This window comes from Colletotrichum abscissum (genome assembly GCF_030869225.1).
Source record: "Colletotrichum abscissum strain IMI 504890 chromosome Unknown Scaffold_26.1, whole genome shotgun sequence".
NCBI classification, from domain to species: Eukaryota; Fungi; Ascomycota; class Sordariomycetes; order Glomerellales; family Glomerellaceae; genus Colletotrichum; species Colletotrichum abscissum.
The window spans coordinates 96,574-115,411 of NW_026850165.1; the positions used below are offsets into that span (position 1 = coordinate 96,574).

General features: G+C 49.9%; 6 protein-coding genes across 6 annotated transcripts; 1 reads left to right on the top strand and 5 right to left on the bottom strand.

The window, feature by feature from the left end:
• Positions 1 to 169: 169 nt before the first annotated feature.
• Positions 170 to 2,587, bottom strand: CABS01_10220 (phthalate transporter; the record flags this gene model as incomplete). Its single annotated transcript, XM_060543576.1, has 12 exons — positions 170 to 384; positions 449 to 563; positions 652 to 665; positions 737 to 916; positions 977 to 1,233; positions 1,298 to 1,578; positions 1,646 to 1,863; positions 1,924 to 1,968; positions 2,026 to 2,109; positions 2,182 to 2,243; positions 2,314 to 2,369; positions 2,429 to 2,587. 12 exons carry the CDS (start codon positions 2,585 to 2,587, stop codon positions 170 to 172), a joined length of 1,686 nt encoding a protein of 561 aa, XP_060399258.1.
• Positions 2,588 to 4,322: 1,735 nt separating this feature from the next.
• On the top strand, positions 4,323 to 5,598 carry CABS01_10221 (TfdA family Taurine catabolism dioxygenase TauD; the record flags this gene model as incomplete). The annotated part of the gene is made up of 4 exons (XM_060543577.1): positions 4,323 to 4,533; positions 4,595 to 4,939; positions 4,999 to 5,373; positions 5,432 to 5,598. 4 exons carry the CDS (start codon positions 4,323 to 4,325, stop codon positions 5,596 to 5,598), a joined length of 1,098 nt encoding a protein of 365 aa, XP_060399259.1.
• A 588-nt stretch (positions 5,599 to 6,186) lies between these two features.
• CABS01_10222 (uncharacterized protein) lies at positions 6,187 to 6,687 on the bottom strand (the record flags this gene model as incomplete). The annotated part of the gene is made up of 1 exon (XM_060543578.1): positions 6,187 to 6,687. The coding sequence occupies one exon, from the start codon at positions 6,685 to 6,687 to the stop codon at positions 6,187 to 6,189; it is 501 nt and encodes a 166-aa protein (XP_060399260.1).
• Positions 6,688 to 8,476: 1,789 nt separating this feature from the next.
• CABS01_10223 (pantothenate transporter liz1) lies at positions 8,477 to 10,184 on the bottom strand (the record flags this gene model as incomplete). Its single annotated transcript, XM_060543579.1, has 6 exons — positions 8,477 to 8,702; positions 8,775 to 8,881; positions 8,946 to 9,131; positions 9,200 to 9,412; positions 9,489 to 9,767; positions 9,831 to 10,184. The coding sequence occupies 6 exons, from the start codon at positions 10,182 to 10,184 to the stop codon at positions 8,477 to 8,479; spliced, it is 1,365 nt and encodes a 454-aa protein (XP_060399261.1).
• A 1,158-nt stretch (positions 10,185 to 11,342) lies between these two features.
• On the bottom strand, positions 11,343 to 12,935 carry CABS01_10224 (peptidase family M28; the record flags this gene model as incomplete). Its single annotated transcript, XM_060543580.1, has 3 exons — positions 11,343 to 12,409; positions 12,467 to 12,774; positions 12,832 to 12,935. The coding sequence occupies 3 exons, from the start codon at positions 12,933 to 12,935 to the stop codon at positions 11,343 to 11,345; spliced, it is 1,479 nt and encodes a 492-aa protein (XP_060399262.1).
• Positions 12,936 to 15,547: 2,612 nt separating this feature from the next.
• On the bottom strand, positions 15,548 to 17,844 carry CABS01_10225 (uncharacterized protein; the record flags this gene model as incomplete). The annotated part of the gene is made up of 2 exons (XM_060543581.1): positions 15,548 to 17,360; positions 17,417 to 17,844. 2 exons carry the CDS (start codon positions 17,842 to 17,844, stop codon positions 15,548 to 15,550), a joined length of 2,241 nt encoding a protein of 746 aa, XP_060399263.1.
• Between the last annotated feature and the right edge of the window lie 994 nt (positions 17,845 to 18,838).

Here is an 18,838-nt window from a genome sequence, read left to right on the forward strand (position 1 = left end):
GTCACCAATGGCGTATCTGTAAGCGTGTCGTATGTGATATTTCCCGTTCGTCTAAGTATTCTAGTATATATGCGAGATTCATCAAGAGCGGTTATGCCACTTTGTTTCAAGACATCTTCAACAAAAGGATCGTGAGAAGATCTACAGAACATATGCGAACATGCTATTCTCAATGGCTGAAACGGAAATCCAAGCGCTTATTGCCTTCGTCCTTTGTTGTTTCCAAGTATGCAAGTCTCTGCTCTTCCGACATACCTTCCCAGATCCGGTCACGTCTCTTGTTCCGGTACACATAGTAAGCCTTCACCAATGGGTAAAGAACCAAGTTCATGCAAACAATACCGAGAAGAGACCTATTGCCGCGTTTGTACAGTGGCGCATCGTCTATTTGTAGAGTTAGTAAGTACTTCGACTTCGTGCATGTGCCATACCCAACTGAGAGGCTCACCAGATCGGTAAATGTTGGAAGAAATAATTCCATCCGTCTGTACAAACATGTTGTAACAAGCAGCTGAGACGGTTCTTGACCGAACTGTGTTGGAGTTGCGACTGTTCCATCCGACCTAAATTGGAGTTAGCAATTGCACAGCGATTGAAGCCGACAACAAATCAAATCATTGCGTTTTGTCAGCCGGTATTTGTTGAGCTTACTTGAATAGGGTGAGCTGAAATCCAGTTAGTTTTAAATTATTCGACACAACAAATTTGAATGCACGTATGAAGTAAAGCAACTTACGATTCGGATACATCAGAAGCAACGTGATGACGGAGTAAAGAACCCATCTGTTGACCCCGGATGTGTCGACTACATTAAGGTAGATCAAAAATGGGAGTGCCCACACCTGACCAGACATCGAGACAAAGGTGAGTTCGCCGATGACTTCGCCCAGGTATGTGATTGCCAGCATCGTGACCACTATCGCACGTGTCAGTCTCCCAGATGCAGTGATTTTGAAGATATGTAATATGTCCTTACTGTGACCAACGGTCCACGGAATAGCGAGGAGATTCGCTTGAAAAGTGTCGAAGCCGAGGTTCTTTAACGTCAGGGTGAGGTACTGTGACGGGGGTGTCATGGGAATCTGGAAAGTGAGGCCCAGGATGTACAAGGGCCAGAGATCGTAATCCTTGAGGCTGTCCCAGAGCAACCTTGGCGTGATTGGCTCGCGGTTGTGCATGCTGCTCTTGCTTGGGTCTTCGCGCAGAACTCTGTTGACAAGGATAACTTCCTCTCTGTGTCTTTTGTTAGTTCGTTCTCTGGAAGCACACAGTGCCAGAAAGCACTAGTCAAACTCACCTTTCTGAGAACCAACCCTTCTTCCCGCGAAACCAACTTGCAGTCTGACAAGGGCCAGCTGGCATCAAAAGGAAGCCGAAGATACCAATGACCAGTGTCAACAGCCCTTCAATGAGGAATAACCATCTCCATCCAGAATGTCCTTGAACGCCACGCATGTGGAGCAATCCATACGCAAAGATCGCAGAAAGAATATCCGCGATACTCATGGCGGTCCAAAAGAAGCCAAGTCTCAGCGATAGCTCGTGATGCTTGTAGAAGTACGACAAATAGAGGATGATCTAGTCATTGGATGTTAGTTGGGAAGACTTCATGGGAAGTCAGTTGGAACGGGTAGAGACAGCTTACATCGGGGATGAATCCCCCCTGAAGCAGACCCAGCAATGCACGGCAGGCAAGGAATGAGTCCCTTCCGTTGAGCCAGAACTGACAACTGGCTACGATACTCCAAAGGATCATCTGTGCAGGGATCCAGCGATCGGGGCCAACCCATTTGGAAACAAGCTGAGATGGCAACTCTGCGCAAAGAAACGCAAGCTTGAAAGCGGTGTTTCCGAGGTTAAAGTCTGTGAGCTTCGTCAGTGATTATCCATTTGCGACACCAATACTCGTAGTTTACGACGTACCATTGGTGCTCATCTTCAGATCACCCAGCATATTATCCGTGTTTGCTATGATAGCCACGTGTTAGACCTGCAATTGCGGATGTTGATATGAATCGAGCGCACCTTGGCTGATATTTGCTCGATCCAGTTCAAGCGCCATGAACATGATACATGCCCATATCATAATACGTATATCGATCTTTCGAACTTTTCTCAGAGTTAATAAAGCACAAGCACACCGCAAGTAAGGTAGTTGGGAGAAAGGGTAACTTTACTCACCCAAAGCATACTCCTCGGCCCATGTCCATCGAGCAAGAGGGTCAAAGCGATGGTAGTTCTCCCTGTACGATATTGAACGGATTAGAAAGGATCCGTTTTGCGATCTGTATTTTGGGCATTCTCAAGACTTACCAGTCTTCTCGTGGATGATATTTTTCGGCCGAATCTGGGTCGTCAAAAACACTCGGCTTTATGGTAGAGTTAGCGGTTTCTCAAAACGCGCATCTAAACCCAGGCTTCTGCATACCTGAGTAGCTACGGCGAAAGGGTCGAAATCTTTGTTTCGCTGGAACCAAAACCGTTTCTCCTCAATGGGAGCCCCGAGAGCCGGGATGCCTTCAAGAGATACGGCAGATTGGTCTGCCTCCCCCTTTTGGAAGGCGTTCTTTGCCAGGACGGTCGCCATGATTACTGACGATGATGTCGTCCTTCCGACTTGGTGTTGAGGCTGAGTGATGAGTGCCGGATATGATGTCTCCTCGGAGCTTCACCTCAATGCTATATAAAGCACTGTAACGAAGGAAAGACGGGTCGGCGGATCTCGTCAGAAATTTCGGGATCGTGGATCTCATCCGCCACCGGGACTTCACGTTCATGCTGGACTAGGTATGCTGCGATGGCGAATGCGATCCACAGTATCACGTTGTTGCAAGGGAGACAGGCGCAGGCGTCTTCTGCGGCAGTAGGGGTCTGGATCTCGGGCCCATTTTATCCATATGGCAATGCCCAAATACTTCCCAAGGGACTCGCGAGAGAAATTATCCTTGTTCTCGGGTTTCTAAAGGGTGTGTGGCTTGTCGGGGGGGAAAATAGACTTCCATATGCGGGAGAGCAGCTAATGAAGTAAGCCATGCCCGAACGGACGATCGGGAATGTCTCGACATCAACATGGTTGACCTACAACTACCAGTATTCAACGGGACGAACAGGAAGCCCACTATTTTCGGTGAGTGAGTCTCAAATTTGCCATCATTTCCATAGATATTGCCGTAGAAGTAACGGTGGAAATGCCTGTCTACATCAGCTCATTTCACCTCTCTGTTGTCCTCACCCTTGGGCAAACTCCATGTATGTACTCCCACTCGCAGGGAATCCTACAAGTTTCTGCAAATATCTGAAAGCGTATCACCCAGCGCGGGCGTCGGACGACAGGTTACCCTTTCAGTCTGAGCTCGCCTGCATCCTTGTCTGAGATGGGGTGGAGTGGGGGTAGCCATCCGAGGTCGCTGTGCAGAGTATCAACTCGCTCGGTCTGGATTATTCAGCTCACTAGAGAATAAGAACCGATGAACAAAAGCAAGCGCCGCTATCGCAAATGTTACGGCTGTTTAATGATTATTCAGAGGTCCCTTCGAGTCTGAGTTGGGCTGCGTTCTGCGAGCTCGCCATAAGCCAGGGATCTGACGCAAGACACCACTCCAGACCCTTATCAATGCAGTTAGGTTCAGACTCAACTGCGCAAAATAACATCCAAAACCACATCAAATACTATCATCTATCCATTAATCATTCTGATGGAATATCTGCTAATTCTTGTGAATATGAATATCGTCACTTATTGGAGTGCGGGCTGACAAAGCATCTACGCGGGCTTGCATCAGCTTGCCCCCACGGAAACCACCAGCCAGCAGCAGTTCAAACTAATGCATATGCTAGGTATTCTGAAGTAGAAAGTTCTCCTTCTAATCGAGGAGCTGAAGGTTGCTCATGAAAGGGTTGTTCAAGAGGTGAAATAGGCGAGCAATCATTGGCCAATCCGGTGGGACGAAACCTTGATCACATCATTCTTGCCGGATCCACGCCATTGTGTAAAGGGGGTGATCGATCACGAAATGGGTTCGCTGTCTTTCACCATCCCAAAGCGCCTCTTAACCTACGACCTGTACATAGAATGCGGGGAATACCCGAGCGATTGACTCTCACCGGATGTCGCTTTATCGGGAGTTCAAAGTCGTAACCGCCGACAGGATGTCGCGATAGCTTGCACCTCACTACTCCGCATCATGAGCGAGCCGGCCGACTTATAAAATGGCATTGTTTACGCCGGTTGGGAGAAGAAGAAAAAGCAAATTGAGAGACAAAACGATCGATCGCATATACCATCTGGATTCAAAATTTGAAGCATTCCGTCAGCTGAAATCATGGCTCCTACAGCTATTGACACCGAGGTACCTCTTCATACCAGCACCAAGACCTCACTTCCGACCCCACTGAAGTCATCGAACTCATTGGAACAATATGAGTCCTTTGATGTAACCCCGAACATTGGTCGCGAGTTCCCAAAGGCAAACCTGGCTGACTGGCTCAATGCCCCCAACGCCGACGAGTTGATTAGAGATCTTGCCATCACAAGTAAGTCGCTGCAGTCAGGAATGAGTGTGAAGCGGCGAATGTAACTGACTGTGTGGTCCAGTCTCGCAACGTGGTGTCGTCTTCTTCCGTGCTCAGGACAACCTGACCAATGATCTGCAAAAGCAACTAATCCTCCGATTGGGAGAGCTCACCGGCCGACCATCCGACTCCGGACTCCACATCCACCCGGTCCTTAACTCGGAGCGGGAACTGGGTGGGGCTGACCCGGAGATCAGCACTATCAGCTCTGTGCAGCACAAGAAGATCTACCGCAAGCCTCTGGAAGGTGAAGAGCTTAGCCCAAAGAAGCAGTCGACTGCACAATGGCACAGTGATATTGCGTTTGAACCTGTCCCGGCCGACTACTCATCTTTGCGCCTCGTTGAGCTCCCCAAGACTGGCGGCGGTAAGTAGAGCACGCATGATAGGTCTCGAAGTCACCGAATTGAAGCTAAAACAGCACAGATACTCTTTGGGCATCCGGATATGAGATTTATGACCGCCTCAGCACTCCATACCAGAAGTTCTTGGAGAGCCTCACGGTCACTTTTGAACAGCCTGGCTTTGCAGCCGCTGCCGAGCGTGGCGGCTTCAAGCTTTACGATAAGCCGCGCGGCAACCCGAAGAACATTGGCAGTATTCTCAAAGCTGTCCATCCCGTTGTACGAACGAACCCTGTCTCGGGTTGGAAGAGTGTCTTCCCTGTTGGCGGCCACGTGAAGCACATCAACGGCGTGACGGCGGAGGAGAGCAAGCACCTGTTGGATTGGTTCCTGGATATCTTGCAAAAGAACCATGATATACAAGTCCGTCTCAAGTGGCAAAATGCTAATGACATCGGTAAGTTGCTTAATCTGTGACTATGGATGGATGTGCAAGTAACTAAAGAGAATTGCAGCCATTTGGGACAACAGAAGCACATTCCACACAGCAACCTTCGATTATGATGAACAAGGAGAAAGATTTGGAAACCGGGCGGTCGGAATTGGTGAAGCGCCTTACCAGGACCCCAACAGTAAGGGACGTCGTGAGGCATTGGGACTCTCCTATGTGACCGGACCTTGAACATGAGCTACAAAACTGTCAAGTACTTATGATATCTTGGACCTGAATATGATGATTAAAGCACACATAGGTGAAGCTAGTTGTCCGAGACATCGTTGGATAGACAGGGTGGAATGCACAGTCCTGCGACTCCTCAAGAATACCCCTACTACAATTCTCCGGGGGGTCCTAGAAAAAGGTCTAGTCTGTAAGCCTTCAAAGCGTTCCCTCATACGCGTGTGCTCGTGACTCAGCGGTTAACGTTAGTCTGCGTGAGTTAGTCAACGAATCCTTACGACAGGTTCGGCAGAAGCACCGACCTTGACTGCCGATGAGACGAGCTACTTGCATCAATCTCATGTATTATGCATGAAAAGCTGACGTCACTCGTCTTCAACTTGTCGCATTAGCGCATACGATTAGATCCTGAATGTCCAGCATAGCAGAGCGCAGGTCTTTTTAATTTTGTTCGCGGGAAGTAGTCCTACAAATTCGTTCTTAGATGTAGCATTTGCATGCCCTGAAGGTGGAATTGCATACTAATCTTGTACAGCAAGTATGCCTAGCGGCATCGCCCCATAGGCTTCATAGTACCCGGTCCAAGTCTCTCTAAAGCTGCTTCTCGTTCTCCTTGCCCTTTGCCTCCTTCGGTGTGCTGATACCAATACCGAGAACAATCAGGATCCGAACCAAGACCATCGGCGCCGTCGTGAAGAAAGCAACGTAGTCCTCGACAGTCCACGTGGATCTGTCCAGCCAAATCTCCCAGCCCCCGACGGCTTGCGCAGTACCGTGGCAGAAAGCAGCGTCGCTCAGAAGCATACCCGCACAGAGAACGCGCCAGAGAGTGAGGTCGTCGAATACCCGCATGACTACGCCCTCGGTGAACGCGAAATGTAGCCAGCCGCCGCCAAGCTGCGTGTAGATGAATTGCGTGTTGGGTTCGTATGCGAAGGCGTTACGCGTCATTCCGGCGAGGTATTGATTCGGTGTGTGAAGAACCATGACGGCGCCGAGCAGCGCGAATACTGGCTCGAGGGTCATAATGATGAGTCGGTAGATGCCTGGGACTACGGCGGAGCCCTTGATTGTGATCCGTTGAGAGGCCATGGTGTTCCAGTCGTCAGATGCAGTCCGCGAGAAGAGAGTCCCGTGATTCTTCGATGGATGGGGTGATAGTATTTTCGCGTCTGAGAATTTCGCGTCGCAATGGCAATTTGATGTGTCGTGCAGGGCAGCAAATGCAAGTTTGGGGTGAGAATTGACCGAAAATGCGATGAAAGACGCAGCTTTAGCACTACTAGATTGCATGAAAGAAATACGTGCCGGTCACTAGCTTTATCAATCACTGATTGTCGAAGCTTATCCCAGCTCAATGAAACACGTACTCGGATGCGCCGGCTGCGGGGTGACTAGATTCCGAGACGAGCAGTGCCATTGACCCTAGCTTGTATGAAGCTGCTGAAGGGCACGCACGTCCAATGTTCAGTGAACTATGGACTACATAGTGCAATTTGAGCATGAGTGCAGAGGCCAACAGTTGGTTGCTTGCTACGGCTAGGACTGCTTGATGATCCTGACTTCTTACTTGTGTTTCGTGATACAAGGCGGGACGCGGTCTTCTGCTGCGAGAGGTGCAAGGCCTGACCGATTGTATCATCCCGAAGTGAGACGGCTTGCTTACGGCAGAAGCCTTACAATAGTGAACATGTAACGGGTTGAAAGTTCCTCCGACTTCTTTGAACTAATGTGTCCATGGCCTGTGCGGTTTAAAGTTTGACATCGCTTGGGACTCCAAATCTCGAAGATGAGCGAACAACTAGCCAGTTGAGTAACCGTACGGTGTCTCTCTCATCATACTCGTCCACCTACAAGCTCATCATCTCTTTCAGTTCATGGCAGAGTCAAATTGTAGCAACGCTGGCCTTTTTCATTTATCAAAAAGCCAAACATCACCAGAGAGGCTATGGAGGCAACAGGCTGTGTCTCAGTTGCATGTGGATCCATCATGAAAGTTTCGGCTCCCACTTGAACCATTTCTACCGAAATGATCTGGCTGAAAGCGAGAATTATGATGGCTGGTTGCGAAAGGCCTGTGCGAACCAGTTGTCTCTACGTATTATTATTGGAAAAGAAAAATGGAGGGGGAAAACTTGGAAAGTGCTGGAGAGCCCACGACACTCAATTATTTCGAGTAAGAGAAATGCTGGAACCTTCCGCTCGCTATCCTGTATGCATAACGTGAGAATCAATCGTGCTCTGACCACAACAAAGGGGCTCATCGATCCACAGTCTGATTCAGGTCTGGGACTTCAACACCAACTGACTGGCCTGAGACTTGGTGTGGGTAAGGGGTGTCAGACCATCAAGAGCTTGATGCGCATGGCTTGTGCATGCACAGAGAGACAATGATATGGCTTGAGCATTTGTGAGGGAGGCGTCGGGCATTCCCTATAAAATTAGCACTCTACACATATGGAAATCCTGTGCAGTCTTTCGTAGATAGCTGGTGAATGAATTGCAGCTTATGATATTGATAGTAAGCTGACGATCCTTGGTCGCGACTATCGTCTAGACTAGAAGCATCTCTCATACTACTGGCGATGATTTAGGGTATTAACCACCGTACTGGATGACCGTATTGACGCTCTACTTCTTGTCGGTTTTGTCAATTTCCCCAATGCTTTCATTTCCTTCAGGATGGAATTCCACTTGTCCAGATTCCAAAGTTGTCTCTCCATCCTGAGATCCTCGTTTCTGTTCTCGGAAGACTAGAAGGCGGATACCAACCACTGCAATGATTGCGGCGATTATGAAACCAAACGTTGCAGGAAACCCGTATCCTGAACACCAAAAAGTCATTAGTAGTCGTTCGTGCATAGAGCTCAAGGATGGCCAATCAAGAACGTGCTCCTGCAAGTTGTAACTGATACTTGATGCTCGCGACTGTTGATAGAGACAAAGTAAACGTCTTCGAGAACTCACTAAAGGTTGGAGCCATGGTTTGCGGGAAAATGACAAGGGGAAGCCATGCGTCGACGGCATATTGCATTCCATTCATACTACTGATGACCAAAGCGCGCTCCTCATTGTCGCCGGCACATATTTCATTCGCCCAAGTGTAGCTGAAAAATGGCTCGTCAGCCAGGAATCGGTCTGAGATGTAATATTGCATGATGTCCAGGGCAAAGACTTACAAAACCGCCGTCATGAGATGCACACTGCTCGTCAGGAAAGCAAACAACTTCAGCTGCACGCTTGGCGGCCAAAAAGCCAAGATGCCGTTTGGGATCAAGGCCAGCACCTACGAGGATGTCAGACTCAATCACGCTGCAGAGAAGTTCTTGATCTTTGGGATCGTGGCGTACCAATGGGCAGATGATCAATGCAAAGCGGCTTCCCGTGTAGTCCGACAGGAACCCCCAGAGAATGATACAGAAAGCACTGATGAGCTTTGAGCCGGTTGGGATGACGTTCCTGTCTACAACCGAAAATTTCTCTGCCTTGAGCCAGATGGCGAAATATCCACCCGACTGGCAAGATTCACCGTAGAGCTGATGGTAGGTTAGGTCTCTGTAATTAATACACATGATGCCGCGTTTGAATAGGAGTGGCTTCTTACGACGTAGCCCAAGACAAAAGCGTACCACCTCCACTTCAAAAGGACTCTTTTGAAAGTAGCCAAGGTGACTCCTGCAGGTGCCGCTTTACCAGCCTTCGTTACTCGATCAATGGCTAGCTCGCATTCTTTGGCGGTCAGAAACTTCGACTTGGTCGTGTACGGTGTATCCGGTAAGACGAATAGGGTCGCAACGCCGACGGGAATCGTCATGCACTGCCACATAAGATTAGCAACTTTGTCCAATTCTTGTCCAATGCCGACTTGAAGAGGCAACTTGAAGTAATCTCACCCCGCAGACGATGTACAACCATCGCCACCCTGCGTGGCCATGAGCACCGTCTAGGCTCTTGTAAACTGCTGCTTGCAGGTATCCACCAAAAGCCGATCCAAGAGGAGCTGTCATATGAAATATGGCGACTCTCTTTGCAAGCTCAGTCTTGGTGTACCAACTTCCAAGTACATAAAGTAAGACAGGAAAGAAAGAGCTTTCAAAGAATCCGACAAGGAAGCGAAATGCGTAGAGCTGACCAACGTTCTGCGTCCCTGCCTGGGCAAATGTAAAGATACCCTGAAGAACGATAGTGTCAACATGCTTGCGTGTTTGAGATCTCTCGAGAGGGGCAAGACATACCCATCCGACTTCCATTGCGGCCAACCAGATGCTCGGCCTAATCTTCTGAACAATCAAAGTACTTGGAATTTGCATCACAGCATAGGCGCATGTGTAAACCATTTGAGCATACGTATACTCATTGGCAAACATCTTGAGGTCCTCCTGCATTCCTGAGACGTAGGCGTTTGCGAGGTTTCCCTGGTCGAGATACTTCATGAAGAAGCCTAAGCATCCTATAGTCAAGATTGACCAATCCAACTTGCGAAGCAATACACGCTCCTCATGACTCTTCAGGTGCGTATCCGTGTCCCAGATGAAAGAGCGAAATGACCGCGAGGGCGCATTTGAAGGCTGAGGCGATGATTCTGCCATCGTGGACGTTCGGAAATAACGCCTTGAGTAAAGTTGAAGTTGAAGGTTGCAGATCAAAGTCAACAGCCGCAGAACTCAGCAGGACGCAACTGCCTTTAGTATATGCTCCTCACCCTCCACTGATGTGCCAACTGAATGATATCTCTGCACGCAAATATGCAGACATGCACTGATAGCACGGAATGGCCACTAATAATGATCAACACGGACATGCAAGCCAAAAGTAGAAAAGTCCAAGTGCCGCGGCTCGGGCGACAGATTGATGCTCCCGTCTCATTGAGAACATCTTGCAGAGCAAACCGGCGTCGTACTGGAGCCATCGGGGTCATTCCGACGAGTTTGGCCAATAGTAGTTGAGATGGGATCGCGAGGGATGATAAGGCGACAGAGGCAGGGGGCGATGACGAGCTCAGCCAACCACCCGGACGCTTTCCGGGGAATAAGAATCTCGGAGGGTTTCTACCGCCGGAATTAAAACAGAGAAGCCTAAATATGCTGGGCTGATTGAGTGGTTCTGCACGCGGTCTTCTATTCCTGCACGTCAGGAAGACTTCATGGTTATGTTGAGGCCGGGCGGAGGACATCGCTGAATCTGAAAGTTCAATCTACTAACGAAGATGGCCAAGAGACATTTGTGCTCGACAACGTTGATTCTTCGCCGGTTTGGAAATAATTCCTGATTTCACCCTCAAATGGCACAGGTTAGTGAGTGTCTATTGCACGGTGAAGAGAACAACAGAAATTTAATAGAAACCTACTGGGAACTCTGTTCGTTGCGAAAGCTATGGCTACCTATTGAGGGTGAACAATGGTTTACCTAACGTGCTAACCTCCCATCATCGGTGGAACAGGTAGATCTCCTCTTTTTAGACACCAAGTGGGTGGTCGAGGAACCACCAATGGACCAGGGTCTTTTAGCTACTTAGAAGTTAGAGTATCGAGATGTTGGACCATAAATTTCCAAGTGTCTCACCACGCGTCTGAACGTCGGAAATGGCGACTTGGTGTTTAGAATACCTAGTTCCTCACCACGAGGCATAAGGCGTTTCAATCACTCTGTATAGGTAAACGTTGTTTGAACCACTCAATCAAGCCTTTTTGGACGTTATCATAATGACATTAATATTATGTAGCTATACTACTTGCTATTTGGCTCGCTCAGTAAACGTTGTGCTCGCCGTGGGAGCAGCTCTTAGCATGCTCAGCCTGCTCAGAAGCCAATGCCCACTTCTGGAACTCGCGGCGAATGGCATCACGGCTGCGACGAGCAGGAGTGGTGGTAGCACGGCGAGGCAGACCAGCGGGGAGTTCGTTGGCGAAGTCAGCGGCCACACGGGCAGCGGCCTTGGCGTTGATGGTGAGAGCGTCCCAGTTAATATTGTCGAGGGTATCGCAGGCCAAGTGGTAGCATGGGTCGGTGGGGGCGCCGGCACCGGTGAAGATTCCGGAAGAGGGGATACCGAGCTGGAGGAAGCCGACGTAATCAGAGCTGGAGCCGAAGCCACCGAAGGCAGCGGGCTTGCCCTGGGCCGCGATGTAGTCGTGAATAGGCTGGGCGCCGAACTTGTCACCCTCGTTGTCTCCGAGGTAGACGTTGTAGACGGGGTTGATGGAACCGATCATATCGTAGTTCCAGTAGAAGCGGATAGCATCGGCCTCGGCCTCAGAAAGCTGGGCAGTGTAGTAGAGAGATCCGACGAGACCGGACTCCTCGGCACCCCACCAGATGAAGCGAACCTTGTTCTTGAAGCCGCTGTACTTCTTGAAGGATCCAGCAATCTCGAGAAGAGCAGTGGTACCGCTGCCGTCATCGTTGACACCGGGTCCGGCCTGAACAGAGTCCAGGTGAGCACCAAGAACAATCACGTTGTTGGGGTCACCCTCCTTGGTCTCTGAGATGATGTTCCAGGTCTCGCGCTCATCCCAAATGGCATCGACGAGAAGATTGACCTCGAGAGTCTCGCCAGCAGCCAAACGCGCCTTCCATGCAGTAGCATCCTCAAGGGGAATGAGACCCACGGGCACTAGCAGACCCAGGTTCTCAGCGCTGAGGGTGGCAGAGCCAATGTCCTTGCCCGGGGTCTGGTTGTACAGAATAACACCAACAGCACCGGCAGCCTTAGCGAGCTTGAGCTTATCAGCAATGGCGCAAACACCACGCTTCACAAGAGCAAGCTTGCCAGTGGCATCAATGCCAGCCCACTGGTCAGCGAAGCAGCCAGAGCCTATGTGTGGTTCAATCAGTTATTGTCGCAATGACTCAGTTGATAGATTCCTCCTACCTCTGGTGTCATCGACGGGAGTGTCAATGAGAGGGGCCGTGTCACCGCCGGGGAGAGTTGTCGGGTGGTTGTATTGAAGAGCGACGACGTAGACATCTTCACCGTCCGGGCCGGTAACACTGATCTCACGCGTTTGGGAGAAGGTGTGGTTGAAGTATTGGACCTTGGTGTCGAGCTGCTTGTAGAAGCGGCCCTGTACACGCTCGAGGATGTAGTCAGAGGAGGCCTTGTAACCAGGCAGACCGAAGGCTCGGTTGCCGCCGTTATCGCGGGCAATCTTATTCAAGTTCCAGAGGTTGCGCTCGAGCCTGGTGATATCACGTTAGACGTCTGCATAGACTCCAATTGAGGTACGGAAGACTCACTCCTCGGTCTTGATGTCAGCCTCAGCCTTATCTGCTGTGAGGGGATCGGTTGCGAAAGATCGTAGCGCAAACAGCGCAGCGGCGAGGGCGGTGGCGGTCTTCATCGCGTATGGAAGCTATTCCCAACCGCTAATTGAGGCACGAGATGATTGTCAATGGCTTCTGGAGAATCTTAACGAATGGACTAATCAACAGAGAAGACAAGCCATTTACGCCAGCGGCATGGCGGAGACATTTATATGCTCCGTGTCTACGCCTCCTCGGCGCGCCAAGAGCGTGGATACGGCGAAAACAAAATTGCGCGATAAGACGACATGCAGTGACACAGCATCGTGGGCAGCGGGGGAGTTGACGAGCTCGGTTCGTGCTGGCGCATAGCAGTAGACCTACGCAGGGGGGAGACGTTTGCCGTGTTTACGGTTGGCTCGCCGCAGGAACCTAGGTGTGGCAGGGTTGGATAGCTTCGCAACGTCGTAAAGATGCTCAGAGTGGCGGGACAAAATTCGGCTTGGATGAATTGCGTCCAAGGGTCTGGTAGGCCTGCTTCTTGGCCGGCACCTTTACTGAGGCATCGATGCGTCGCGGGCGATGCTACCTCTGGCAGGTGAACGATGTCGGGTGTTCTTGGCAAGTACTTTTGCTAGAATGAATTGCGCATGTTGGTCTAAGGTTAAAGCCCAATCCTCAACCGATGCCAATACTAGGACGCGGAGAGCAGGTCAATAACTGGGGGCGACGCGGAGCAGGCGTAGAGCTTGAAAGAAGCACGGAAGAAGTGGAAATGCGACAAGCTCTGGGCTACCGGCGGATCTTTCCCCTCTAGACTCTGTGGATCATCGTTGCTTTATCGGGCAGGTGCCAAGCCTTACGAGAGGGGCTTTTGTCGAGAGTGGCTGAGAGAAACAAGTCTAATCGGACCTTGGGCCGTTGAATACCATACCTCTCTGTCCCCTTCTCTCCGAATGCCGCCAGAAAGTATTACGAGAGCCATAAAGTTACTTTTGAAGCCTCGATATTTATTTCTTCGTCAAGCGCTCAAGGCTGATTTGGCCTTTCGTGACTTGTCTAGTCTCCGGCTTTCAAAGGACGTATGAATGTGAGTCTTGCACGGATCACATTGACAATCATCCGCGAATTGCCGCTCGTAAGCCTCTCGCGTGTGTGCCTGCATGCTGCAGCTATAGCGTTGCACTGCAGTCGAGGCCTAGTGAGCTCAAGAACATCGTGTCACTGTGAAATGGGTGTTGGCCCAAACTCCAAACCCATCCTCAAGGCGGCAGGGTCATTGGTATGTAGGGTGGCAGGTCAGTGGTTTTCACTGACGCATCCCCAAGAACCGAATTGAGCCCGTCAGTCCAGCCGTTCAACCTCTTCCCATTGGCCCTGACGAATAGTTTGTCGAATAAATGCGATACTTGCCGAAACCTTCCAGCAGTGCGCCGCAAATTTCCCAACTTCTTTTCAAGACCGAGATTGACCCTGGCAATGGGGCGCTGGGCCAAGATGACGGGAAAGGCATGTGCTTATGGTTGGATGCCGGCTCAAAGACTTGGCAACGAGCAATGCAATCAGTTGTCTTGGCGAAGCGGGGAGTTGCTGATTGATGCGATAACATCCATGGCCGGGCGTGCTCTGCCATCTTGCTTGATCGCTTGAGTCCTGACTGCCATGTTCCCTGTAAGGTTTCTCTTCGGAGATGGCGATCGGCCCCACGCCAGGCTAATCATGTAGCGTCACACGTGAGTGGGATGCCGGCCCGGCAACCTTCGTTAGTCAAAACTCGGTAAATGGCGTAGAATCAATTGTTGGGGCTGGAGATATTAATAATGCTTAACTCGATGTTCTCTCCTTCCAGACTTGATGCGTTGAGATCAGAAAGAAAAAAGTCCTGACTTATATCTAAAGTACTGAAGTACCTTAGGCAAGTCAATTGAAGTACGGTATATGATAATACTCAAGGCTCTGAATTACCAATGTGTTGGCAGTCTCGTTTATTGAAAAGTCACATAACTTTCTCCTCTCAGCTAACTCAAAACTTTGCGTAAATCCACTGGTTCCAATATTCCAGCCCCAAAGAGAATCATTTGGCAAGTTCAAGTGGAAATAAGCTTCAAGGCGGCTATAAACGATTCTGCGATGACTCGCATTTGCTAGCGCCCAAGATCTCGGGTCATGTTGGCTTGGAATTCGAGGACCTTGATGGTCGCGCCCCGGGGATTATCAGACCCGGTCCATTGAGACGTGTTGATTTTCCCTAGGTACTGTCCGAGGTCACAGTGGAGTTCGAGCCGATCTTTGATCACTCGCTTCTCGGGTAGATAAGTCTAGCGGCCTTGACGTTGGTTCGCACTTTGAGGCGCATATGGAATGTAACCCTCGTGCTTGTATGCCCGCTTTAGACACAGGTAATTCTTGGAGGAGGGGGAACGCTGTCAGGACCCTTGTTGCAAAACAAAGAAAGACAGGATCTTTACCCCTTGATGATGATGCTGGACAGCATGGTCACGGCTGGCAGTTGCAGTCAGACCCTGGAAGCCGACACTTGACAGTTCTACGACTCTATAGAGTATCGTAAGTCAGGTATGGTACTGATAAGATGCTCAAATTCCACATGTCTCTATCAACGTCCACGACACCAAGAGATCTAAGCCTGATTTATGCAGTCGAATCTGCGAGCTCCCTCTCCTTCAAAACCGCCAGCGTGCAATCTAGTGGCCTAGCCCGTGTGCCTCGCATCATTTCTCGCTACCATCTGCCACCCTTCTTCAACAACGCCGCTACTTGCAGACGCTGCTATACTAGAAAGAGTATTCGTACTCCCCTGCGGTCCCACCTTACTCTCCAAGATCTTCTTTATCTCCACATGTGCCACACCAGCACTTCGAAGCGTGGAAGATGGAACCTTCCGATCAGCACCATGTGCTACCAGCATTCGAATAATATCGACCTTCTTCTTGATAAAGGCAGCTTGGCTCCCAGGCGTTCCTCCATTTCTAACGTTGAACTGTGCCTGGATTGCAGCCATGAGTGGCGAACACTTTCTTGGACCACAGATCTCGGTATCTGCCTTGAAGGATTGGAGAAGAACCGATACAACATCCTTGTTCCCCTTTTCGCATGCATGGTAAAGCGCCGTTTTACCATAAAAGTCTCGAGAGTTGATATCTATCGACGAAAGAGATGTATCACTGGCTCTACTTTGAACAGGTGATATGTCCAAGCGGGCCGTTGAAGCACGCCGGAGTCTGCTAGCCTCCGCAGCGACGCTGAGTCTCCGATTAGAAGTTGCTGTGAAGATTTCCTCGGCCACTTCTTCTGTCTGGCATTTGTAAAGGATGTGACGGCCGTGCTTATCTTTGAAGTCTGAATCAGCACCGCTTTCTAGTAAAAGACGCACCGCCGACACGTGGCCAGCCGTCACCGCCGCCATTAGGGGTGTGTCTCCGTTGCTGTCGGTTAGTTCGAGATTCTGATAGTACTGAATAATTTGTTCGAGGACCCCGACTTCCATATCGCCGTCTGCGATGGCGGCGAATAAAAGTGGTCGCTTTTGGGAATCACAAACATCAAACTTGGGTAAGTTCATGTCATCCAATGCAGCTTCGTGGAAACCTTTCTTGTGAGCCCAAAACAAGGCTGCATCAAACTCATGGTGAGGCGAGTCTTCGACAGGTCCAATTTCCTCTTCAACCCAGTCTTTTGTAGCCAGGAATTCGGCGTGGCTACCACGAAGTCCTTGCACATGACGCAGAAGTTCGTAAGTTTCCATAATTCTCTCCCTGTTCCTAGGATCTTCCTGTAGTCGAAGCTCTATAGCAGTCTGAAGATGTCGGCAAGCTCCAAGCAAATATCGGCCATCGAATAGTAGCTTCCCAAGTTTATGATGTAGCCTGGACGATCGGCCTAGATCAATTGGTTGTTGCATGTCGCATTGATGGTTCAAGGCCTCCAGAATGTTTCTTGCCTTTGCGGTTCCTACGTCAGTCTCACACATGATGTTGAGATCTGCGAGTTGTTCATCCAGATCCTGCTGTTCTAATTCATTGAACTCCTTCTTCCCTGCCTCTGCCAGCAGCTTGCGTATGCTCACCGCGTCTTGGAGATGTTGAGTGGCATTTTCGAACAATTCGCCAACTCGCAATAGCTCTACAATCTCGACGGTCCTCTTATATTTGTAGAGCTGCAGTTGAGGATTGAAAGGAGGCTCCTGCTCATGAGGATCTGAGCGCTCACTAGAGATGGAACCTCTAGGAATACTGCCATGTACTCTAGGTCTGGAGATCCTCAGGTCCTGATTCCCTTCGAGGAGAACCTCCTCCGCTAAACTGACTGCTGACCTATTCCATTGTTGAATAGTCCTTGCGAAATTCGGATTATTGATTTCTTGACCTCCAATGGCTACATAACCAGGGCCAGGTAGTGAGGTATCACCCTGAGAGACTTCGACTTCCACACGGAGTCTGCGCGCAACATATTGCACCCTCCCTATTATCTCGGTATGCGGTTGCTTCGTTTCCAATGTTTGTGCACTACATGGGCAAAGATGTTAGTTACGGCCGTTGATCATCAGTGGTAACCTCCTCACAGTGACAGGGTAGAAAGACTGAGGTTCAACACGGAAGTGTAGTGACTAATTTCTTCCGACGCTTGTTGAACATCGTCTCGACTAAATGCCAGGTCCCATGCCATCCGCAGGTTGCGAGAAAGGCCTGATGGTTTGCTTTCAATCTTATTCAGTCGATCGGCGAGAGTTTCAAGTGAAGTCCGGCAGTTTTCTATGATGTTTCGGATGCATGTGAAATGCTCGTCTTCCGATTTCAAGAGGTGGGCCCTCCTTCTCTCTTTGCATTCATCGCCAAGCAGCGTCAAACAGCTGGAAAGGGCCTCGATTCTCGTTTGAAGTCGCGATAAGTTGCTTTGCGAATGTTTGACCGATTTAATGATCTCATGTATCTTCAAGGCAGCCTTACAGGTTGGGTGAATAAGTCCGATTACAGCTGCTGCTGCCTCCATGGTGAGTGCTGATACGAAATGTTCTCTCTTGTGGCACTAGCGACCGTACCTAGGATTGGCAGTAAGAACTGGAAGGTTCGAAGGTTCCGAGGGAGAGGGTAATTATGTTCCTCCTATTAGTTTCTGCATCAGATACTTTCACGTCACAGTCCTAGCTCATTGGCCAGTTCAAAGAAATCAGACCACAGCGTAAGGTACCGAATAGACGGGGGGCGCCAGCTTTACAAGCCACGTTCTGCTAGGCTGCAAACTTCGTTACTTCTACTTCGACAATAAACCACAGAAACTGCATCCGCAGTAGGTCTGAGCTTCGGGCGAACTGCATGATCAGTTCCGTCCGACCGGCCTATCGCTTCGCCAAACTACCTTGCCCACCCTTCCCCACGCCATCCACATTGGAAGACTCAGGCACCCGTACCTAGGATCAGGGCGGGAACAAAGTCCATATGGATCGATAGGGTTATCTCAAGCTATCAAGAGGGTGGCGCAAGCATGGGCATGTGCTCATACGCGTCACTAGCTGTTCCGCGGTGTAGGTTCTCGATTAATGACAAGGCTGCTGCTTTCCCTACATGCCATGATTTAGGTATTTCTGCATGTCTCTGCACTTTTCACACCGGTATGTAGGATTTAGCTAAGAGTTACAAATCGCCCTCACCGCTTACCGCAGGAAGTAATCATAGGCTGACTGACGTCTGAATGGCCCAATGGCACGAGTGATCCAACGCAATGGTTTACAATCCCTGGTTCCGGGGCAACTTGTGGGGGGCGGGGTCTTCCCGCGTTGGCACACTCACCATACCTTACATCACTGGGGTTGAATTCCCACACCTCGCACTCACGCACATCATGTTCAGATTTTTCGTCAAAGTACGAAGGCTTTATGAGTGCTATTCTCCTGCAAGCTACATGCACAGTTTTACGAGCTGCACACCTCTTGTCTGACAAATCTTCATGCCATGTTATTCATCTGATTGGAAGAATTTGCCAGCGT